The sequence below is a fragment of the Amblyomma maculatum genome, chromosome 9 (genome assembly GCF_055883805.1).
Source record: "Amblyomma maculatum isolate TAMU_Amacu chromosome 9, ASM5588380v1, whole genome shotgun sequence".
Lineage (NCBI taxonomy): Eukaryota > Metazoa > Arthropoda > Arachnida > Ixodida > Ixodidae > Amblyomma > Amblyomma maculatum.
The window spans coordinates 17,008,593-17,018,324 of record NC_139352.1 but is presented as its reverse complement, the minus strand read 5'-3'; the positions used below and the strand labels follow the sequence as shown (position 1 = coordinate 17,018,324).

At 46.3% G+C, this 9,732-nt stretch overlaps 1 protein-coding gene across 1 annotated transcript; it reads right to left on the bottom strand.

Annotated features, from left to right (window-relative positions):
• Positions 1-3,378: 3,378 nt before the first annotated feature.
• LOC146178436 (RING finger protein 151-like) lies at positions 3,379-3,864 on the bottom strand. The gene has a single exon (XM_084579971.1). It carries the CDS (start codon positions 3,862-3,864, stop codon positions 3,379-3,381), a length of 486 nt encoding a protein of 161 aa, XP_084436097.1.
• Positions 3,865-9,732: the final 5,868 nt, after the last annotated feature.

Here is a 9,732-nt window from a genome sequence, read left to right as displayed (position 1 = left end):
CATAGCCACAGGTCGGGGGGCCAATCACTCAGGTTAAGAAATTATACTACTACAAATTAAAAAGTATCAGTGAACATAAAAAGAATAGACATTTTGACAACTTAGCTTGTGAATTAGGTAAGGTATTTCATTAAGACAATCTTAATTTTGTTTTAAACCTTGCAACACTCTTACCGCGCCCCCTTGATGTTGCATCGGTCTTGACGAAACTTTTCAGGCCTTGTTAGGTTCTTGCGAAGTAGACAACCAGAGGTAACCAAGGCAACGGAGATAACGAAGCTGGCGAAGCACGAAACGGTTTCTTATCGCTGTCTGCTGTGGTGCGGGCATTGGTGCGGCCGGGAAAGGGTATAAATTTAGTTCGAAAGTATTAAAGTAGCCCTTTTGCGATTTCGACATCCTTGATGGTCGGTGCTCGGTCGCCGTTTGGTGAGATTTAATATCCCCCTGCAGCCGTGTTTTTTTGGTTTCGTCCCCTTCGACGTGCGGGCAGTGCGAAGTCTTTTTGCAGCATTGTATTGCGCTTCTTAGTCTTCGTTTGAAGCGCTTAGCGCTTTATCGCAAGATGAGCCCTCACATAGTGAGGAAGCGATGCTCTTTGGCACATTGCGGCAGCGGGGACTCAATCGTCGGTGTCTCATTACACCGATTCCCGGCTGACTTCCACCGGTGAGCAGATCTGGAGGTTGCACACAGACTCACTGTATGCTCTAATGCTCACGTGCTAAGCACGTTTGTTGATGCTAAAGCTGTCTGGACTGGTGCAACCTTGAAATTGCCTCGAAAACTGCCGTATTCTTTCTGCTGAAGAATTTAAATATGGAGAGTAATCATGGTGCTCTATGCTCCACGTGTGCCTTGATGCACCTACTTTTTTGACATTTTTATTTCAATTGCAGCTGTCACAGCTTTGTTTTCTGTATATGCATATTTTTTATCTGGTGATGTTTTGTGGTAGGCACTTCAAGCCTTTTCCATGTTTCTTCCATGCCAGCCTTTTCCAAGCACAATAAAATAAGCATGTCGCTGACAGCACAAACAGTAGCGCTGTTTAAGCTGGACTCATTCTACGTCACATGGAAAGCCTTCAAATAAAGCAAAAGAAATTCCGCTCAGGAATATTCGCTGAAGAGGGTAGCTTTGCTAGTCTCTCATTTCGAATTGGCAAAAAAAAAAAAAAAAATGCCGCGATTTGATCTTTAACTTGATGCTGGCATTTGTTTGTTGTTTGGTTTCCTTAATTTGCAACGACTGTTACATTATACACTGTTTACAATGGATTAATGGACAACTTGTGGAACGCTCTATGTAAGCTTTTCTGCATGACGGCGCTCGCAGTATTTGTAGGAATGAAAAGAAGCAAGCACCCCTTTAGTTGCGAACGTGTCGCAGGCAGGTAGCATGACGAATGGGCCGAACCAGGTCACACTCGAGGACCCAGGCGCTGGACAATCAATACTCTACTCATCCTCTGTTATGATTCGTTTCACAAGATATTTGCAGCACTGGGAAAGGCAGAGTGAGCCGGGTAAAATCAGAATCACGCGCACTACAGTAGGCAACAATGCTCCTACGCGCCTCTCTCCCCTCAAATTGGAGGGGGGGGGGGGGAGGTGACAGCAGGAGCCCATTTATCTATAATTCATCTCAAAAGATGTTGGCAGTACTTGGAAAGGCAGAGGCACCATGGTACAATCAAGATCACGCGCAGTACAATAGGCAATTGTGCTGCTCCTATGCGCCTCTGGCCCCCGAAATTGGCGAGGGTGAGAGTTGGAGCACAATTTTCTATTATAGTGCCCAGGGGCAAGAGGCACTTAGGAGCACAATTGCAAAGGCTACTCTGCCTTTCCCAGTGCTGCAGATATCTTGTGACAAGTATAATACGGGATGAATTCCTTGTGGATGGTCATAGCTGGTATTCCAACATTGTACTCTTTCGACCCCTCTACCTGAGTCATGAAGTCCACTGCAGATAAATCCCGAGTTTACTAAGAAAGGAGACCGTTTATCAGCTCCTTTCTGCGAACAATGCGAGAGTGGCGTATGGGAACGGGACCTTTCCATTGGAAAGCAAGCCTCGCAGAGAGCTAACTTACCGATTTTTCTACTAACACATATCCTTGCTCACTGACGGAGTGAACAGCTCCACAGAAATTAGGTGCCGTGTTCGCATCCTCAATGCCCTCGCGAATGCTTGAATTTCCCCGCGCTTGTACCCTCCCGGAGCCACATGAATCGGCTACACAGAAGACGCGGGTAGATTCGCCCGCGAAAGGGCATTTTCAAAGACGACTCGATGTCTCTTGACACACTAAGCGACAGCGGCCCCATTGCTTGCAAAATGAGCCTACACCACGAACACTTCGGAAAAACAAAATATGCTAGACAGCCTTGGTAACCCAGTAACCGTACGTCACCGGCAGGCATGCCAGAGGGATGCGCTACTGGAAGACATTGTCCGTTTTGCATGGCTGAGAACGTGCCGCCGCACGCGACCTTATCTGAAAAATATAATTCTGGACATACTGTACATTTACGTGGGCTGAGAAAGGAGAATAAAGTGACCAAAAAAGGTGACGTCCGGACGAATAACCGGCCCTCTGAAAAAGGCTCCTTCACCATGGCCGTCAAACTATGTTTTAGGGGCCGAAATCGAGTGCAGCGCAGAAAACCTTTGTGGCAGTAATGGCCACGCCTATTCCCTGCAGGTCACTGCCAAGCCATTGCTTCGGAGGTAGCGCTCACCCTTCCCGCTTTGCAGTTTAAAATATTGAACAATGTATCCATTTTTTTCTCCAACAACGAACCGCGATGTGCTTTACGGAAGTTTAAATCTGCATTAAAGCGCCCTTACGAAGTCTTCGTGAATGCGATGACACTCTTTCCTTTTGAGGGTTTCATTCTATTCATAGGTAAGAAACGAACCTCGCAATAAATTAAAGGAGCGATAACCAAATATATATACACCACATTTCAACTACGTTCAGCTCATGTGCTCAGCGATTGTGAAATATCTGGTCATGAGTAGAGACGACAGCCTGACTGCAGGAAATAACGAGGTTTTATTTCCTTCGTCATGAAGTGGATGGCAAGAAATCAAATGCGGAATCGATATCACGTACTTAAATATTATTGTAGTGAAGTCGCTAGCTGAAATAGGGTCAGTCTTGCTTCCTCGTCGGGACTTTTCCAAAATCGTGGAGTCTTTCAAGGCTGTTGTTTGTTCCTTCCAGGCCGTCCAACACAAGCGAGTCATCTTGTCTCTACCGGCGCTAAGTCCAAACGCTCGCGCACTTCTGTTGTGGAGCTTGCCTGAGCTACAGTCTTGTCACCGCAATCAGAACAGCGCATAGAATAAAAAATATAACCTGGTAATCATGACCGTGAAGAGGATCCCCTGCAGTAGTACACGCAATGATCCTCGTAAAAACGCTCAGGAATGTACTCTCGGCAGCCGATGCACATCGTAGGCTTGAATGGGCACTGATACAGGTAATGAGGCATCATATACTGCAGCTGGCCTACCATATGACAGCCGTAGTCGACGTTGAGGCAGTAGACTTGCAAGTCGTGGAGCAGCTCCGTGGGAAACGTGATTGGTACGATCTCGTGCTTCTGGAACCGGACATGGTCCTCAGGACACATGTTTAGGACGACGTCTGTAGTCGCTTGGGCGGGCGATTCCAGGCATCGCTTACACAAGACGTGTCCGCAAGGCAACAAGGAGGATTTTGCCGGCACTTCGCGGCATCCAGCGCACACACGAACACTGGAAAGTGGCTCCATGAAGATAATCATGCGGTGGTCGATGAAAGGGTTGAAGCCGTTGACTACGTGGCGGCACTGAGGTAGGCGTTCCATCCTCTTCTTCACGACCCTCCAGACTTCTTGAAAGATAGGCTTCCGTCTTGGAAGAACGCACTTTCTGCAAAAGCATGACATCCTAGACGAGGGCATCTTGCCTCCACGGCTTACGCGTGTTCTTGAGCGCCGTGAATACCACTGTAAGAGTCCGGCGTTTTACGGGCCACGCGTCACGTGCTGCACGTCCCTGGATAGTGGTCAGGAATCGGGTTTGCAAGGTACTCACAGCATAGCTAAACGTCGACCCATAAAAATAGCCAAAGCAGAAAGCTTCCTTGGGTTAGGGTACTCGATTAATTTCAAACATTTATTGACAGCCTTTGTTGAAATGAAAGAATCAGGCACCTCTTTAGTGTGCATTCCCAATTGCGAGTCGCGAAGTTGTCGCAGGATGGGAGTGCGAATGTGCCGTACCCAGTCACAAGCGGCTGGACAATACCCACACCACTCATCCTCTATTTCACATATAAAGAGGTGGTATTCAAGCACTGTACTATTACCACCCCTCTCCCTGAGTCATCCTGAATTCCACTGTAAGATACATTCCAGAGCTTACTCAGAAAGAAGAATTGCTGCCTGCTGGTTTCTTGGAATAATGCGAGAGTGGCATATTGGAACCAGGCCTTTTTGTTGGAAAACTATTCTTGCAGATAAGACCACTTTAACAGGATAGGCAACATCAGGAAGCATGAAAGGGAAGGAAATAAGATTTTAACCGGGCACATCTCAGCCTACCGAACACGTCATGTACGACGTCCCCCTTTCACCCAGCCGCACCCTAATCCCCCTATCTCGAACAATCAACGAACCGCAGGCCTCTCAAAGTTCCGTCTTCTATTGTCCCACGAATAGCAAGTCCCAATTATGTTGCGCCACGTAGCCCCTGCGCACTAAATAGAGAGTTGTGCTCCTACTGTCAACCCTCCGATTCGGAAGGGGAGAGGCGCTTATGAGGACAATTGCCTATTGTAGTGCGTGTGACTCTGACTGGACCGATGCGCTTCTTTCTTTGGCAGTGCTGCAAACATCTGATGAGACGAAGTGAATGGACGGATGGAATCGAGGAGCCTCCCCTTTGAAAAGGAGTGTCAGCAGTTGCTATCATGCTTGTTTCCCCCCCCCCCCCCCCCCCTATACTTTAAATATGGTTTTAGATCAAATAACTATACCATCCTTCTATTTATTTAATTTTTGTTTTACATTATTGACATAATGCTACTTATTTGCTTTTAAGCCGGCAATCTTCCAATCGTTTTTTTGCTAGCTTCTACCGCAAGTTCATTCACCCGGTCTCTGTTATCTCTAAACCATAGGGCTCAGCGGGCACACTTGCGTTCGCTTCGTCTCCTTTTTTCTTGGTCCTGACCGAAGGGGAGCATCGAAAAATGCCAGGTTGTGTAGCTCCAGTGCACCAAACACTCCACAAATGAATGGAGAATATTCTAATTATCGAGATACTTCAAGAGAAGCCTGCTTTGGACAGTAAAGACCACGCGCGACAAGTGACAGCCGACAAACACGGTCTTAACAGGAAGACGTGTATACATGTGGTAACTCTAATATTAAGGATTGCTGAGATTGAGCAACTTGTTGCGCGGGGATTGTGTGGCGAGCAGTTATGGCCGCATTGGACTACTCACAGAACGAGCACTGCTGCGCTGAAAGATTCGGACCTGCTAAGGAAACATGAATACGTTTGCATTCAATTGACGACTTGGACTGAAAAAAAAAAAAAAAAAACGGGGTTGTTCGAGCGTTTTTTCGTGAATGAAAATTTTCGTCGAAAAGGTTACGAGGCCCCTTTTTGGCTCGCCTGCTTTTCTGACTCACTGACTGCATCTGAGCTTAAAACAATGACCATAATATCTCTTCACAAGACTGGACACCATTCTCCTTCATTATAGAATTGAGGAAAAGGAAAAAAAATTATGGGACACCTAAGCAATCCTTATAATGTTTAAATTCGAGAGCACTATTTGTCGATTAGTGAAGAATTATGCTGAAATGCTGCTACAATGAGTGGCAGCTGTGGCATTTTTGCGAGTACACGAAAGTTGCTCCTTGTAAGCTCGAGACAGAACAAGACGATAAATTCATATATATGACTGACTTGCAATTTCGCAGCTGACTTTTACACACACATACACGCACGCACGTGTGTGTTTGCGATTTTGAAGCTACATTTACCACACACGCACACATTTAGTGTGTGTGTGTGTGTAAAATTTAGCTGCAAAATCGCAAAACGTCAGCCATATATACCAATTAATAGTCTTGTTTTGTCTCGACCTTATACGGAGCAACTTGCGGTACGGCAAAAATACCGCAGCTGCCACTGATTGCAGCACCATTTCAGCATAATACCACACTAATATATATATATATATATATATATATATATATATATATATATATATATATATATATATAGAGAGAGAGAGAGAGAGAGAGATAATCGAGACAGTTGTGTGTCATCCTGTTTGAATTTCTCTGGCCCATTAGTCACAAGCAAACTATGGCTATATATATATTTACATGGCTTGATGTAAAGTGAAGGAAATAAAAGTTTTATTTACTGTGGAATGTCTAGAAAGGCTAGAGTGAAACAAAACGCTAATGTGGTTGAACTTTACACAATAATTTTGCAGGCTCACTTTGAACCCAGCAGCCTCACCATCACACTATTGCAGGTTTTCTTCGAGAACATGTTCTTGGGGGTTCGGCTGAGAAAACCTGTGCCCAGTGCGTATGGCATGAAATGCGTTCTTGTTATCGTCAGCCATTTTTGGTATACCCCACAAACAACGAGCGACGGTCTTGACGACCGCGAATACCTTGTAGACCTCACCCAGGCAAAGAAAAGAAGGGCAGATGTTGAATCTGATGAGGTAAATGAATCAGAAATTCTGTTCATTGAACGACTGTCCACAACAAAGCTCAGCATCTACATTACATAGGAGGTTTCATTGTGAGAAGAACCTTGCTGTATATCAACTGCCAGAAGTCGTGCAGACCTGGATTTATCTTTCGGCACGGTCTTCAAACCTTTAAAGCTGATACGAGAGGCAGGTTTTTGCAGCAACTTTGTCACATGCACCAAAAAAAAAAAAAACAAAAGAAGTTCTGCTAAGGCATATAATCCATTAAAGAGTGCCGCTTTGCTAGTATTGGCAAGAAAATAGCGCGGTTTGATTTTCAATTTTATGCGAACATTAGTTTTTCGAAGTTTGCAGCGACTGTTGCACTGTGCATTGTTTCAGTGCATTAATGGACCTTTTTAAAGTAGCGCTACTGCGCATGGGCAAATCCTTCTTAGCTGCCATTTTCGCCAGGATGCCACTCGGAAATTAGGGGAGGACTTCGCTGCACGTGCTTTTCCGGGAAACGACGCCCCTGGTTTCACGGATGGTTGGCATTGCCTGTAAAATAATTGCCCGCAGTGAATCATCTTTCGAATGAAGGCATTGTATTGTCCCTGCTCCCACCATCTTGCCTCAACAGAGCAGATGTGGGCAGGTTGGTGGCCAGTTTCCTGTTGCCATTGTCACGGTTGCAGAGGGCGAAGGGGGATGACTCACGCGTCTCTGCACAGGCTAGGCGAGACCAGCCTTCTACTCAACTACCCCGGTCAGACGAGCAAGTTTAGTGTCACTTTCAACGAGTGCACTCGCGTTTAGTTTCATTCGCATCGTGTCACACGATGAACTTTAATGACACTCGCCGCCGAACACACTCGGCGGGAAGTGAGTTTGGCGAACTCACTACACTTTGTCCGGCAGGCGAGTGTGTAGTCTCGACAGCAGGGCAGTGACATATCACTCATACATTTTTTGAGAATTACAATGTTTTAAAATGTTCATCGTAATTTCATGAGCGTTTCTATTAATAGGCAAGAGATTTAAGCTGTCACCAACTGAAAACGATGCATACACATGAATAGCTACCCTCGCTCTCAGTGCTTGCGCTAAGGCGAAGGCGTTCGTCTGCTGCTGTACTTCGATGGTATGCGGTATCTCAAGCTTCCTCAACGAAGTTGGAGTTATTTGTAACCCAATCTCTAGAAAGTCGTCACTTGACAGGCAGTATTTCGCTCAAGCGCCGGCCGGAGACACCGCCGCTTTTCCTCCCGCAAGCCGCCAGTGCCAAGCCAGCACCTTTAGGCGCATCCTGCCCCGCTGTTACCGGCGTCAGAAAAGTGTGCGAGAATGTGTTTTTCCCGTAATGATCCCTGAAGTAAAGCAATGTCAGTAAATAATGCTCCTTGGGGATCGTTGACCTATACCGAGTCGCTAGTAGGTGTAATTGCTGCGACACAAGCAAATTTCTGCTCACAGCGTCATAGCCATCGTCGCCGGCGGCGCGGCACAGCTCACCTTTGCAGTACCCTATCTAAGTTGTCGATTTGAATTGCACCTGTCACTTATTATGAACAGACAGCAGGGTTGACAATAAGGCAGTGTCACGAGTGAGCCATGTATTCTATTAAGCTGGCCATACGAAAGCGCCGCCCTCTGATACTTCGATGCGAAACAAACTATAGTCCTAGCGACGACCACGGAGGAGCGCACGGCCAAGCGCTACTTGCACCACGCGCTCTGCCGTTCACGGGCGCTCGATGGGCGGTACTATGGTACTACAGCGGAAAGCTAGTAGCACCCAGTGCGAGCTTGTCGCCCACTTTCGTGATACTGCGGAAACCGGACCTTTTTCGACGTTGTGTACAACGGCAAGCAAACGCTGTGAAGACGTACTCAAATGCACAAATAAACGGAATATTAGCTTGGGGTCATTGCGCTTGCAATAAAATTGAGTTTTAAGGTATTTTCATGAAAACTAAATTATTTCCACATAGGGCTGCAGCATCCACATCGGCGCTGCCGTCATTTCAAAATGACACTTCATTTTCCCATGTGACAGAGAGCACCGAAAGTGTCACTTTTCCTATGTAAGTGCACTTCGCGAAAGTGTCACTAAACTTGCCCGTGTGACAGCTACTATACTTCATCTCACAAGATATCTGCAGTAATGGGAAAGGCTGAGGCACCCTGGTCCAATTTGGATCACCCACACTACAATAGGCTATTGTGATCCTACCCCCCTCTCGGCTACAGGGGGGGAGGGCGGGGGCGGTGACAGCAGAAGCACAATTCTCTATTATAGTGAGCAGGGACAAGAAGCACAATTGCAAGGGCTCCTCTGCCTTTCGCAGAGCTGCAAGTATCTTGGCAGATGAAGTATAGGAGCGAATTTCTGCACAAATTCTCGGTAATCCGTCCGGTCAATAATACTGGGCTTGGAGGCCCCAAAAGGAATGCTCTACTGGAAACAGGTTCATTGACAAATTGTTGAACTCTCTATGTCACCTTCTCTGCAACACAGCACTCACAGTATTTGTTGGAATGAAAAGAAGCAAGCACCTCTTTAGTTGGGAAGGCGTGACAGGGAGGTAACATGACTAACGAATGAAATCCAGTCCAGTTCCAGGATAAAGGAGCTGGACCATCTACACCCCATTTATCCTGTATTATTTGCTATTTTAACATTGTACTCTTGGGACCTTTCTCTCTGAGTCATCCTGAAGTCCACTGCAGACATTCCTGTGTTTAATAAGAAAGGGGAACTTTCATCTGCTCGTTTCTTTGAATAATGTGTGGTGGAGTCTGGGAACCAGACCTTTCTGTTGGAAAGCAAGCCTCGCTGAGAAGCTGACTTACCGATTTTCCTAGTAATGAACATGCGCTGGGATTGAGTTGCTCCGCGTTTGCACTCACCCGGAACCACATGCACCGTCTATAAAGAGAAGACGCCGCTATATTCGTCAGTTTGCTTTGCCAGGGATTAAGCTGATTAAGTGCAACCGGGAAG

Bases quoted from the DNA above. Each gene is read 5' to 3' on its own strand.
- LOC146178436 (XM_084579971.1), bottom strand. From the start codon at position 3,864: ATGGAACGCCTACCTCAGTGCCGCCACGTAGTCAACGGCTTCAACCCT.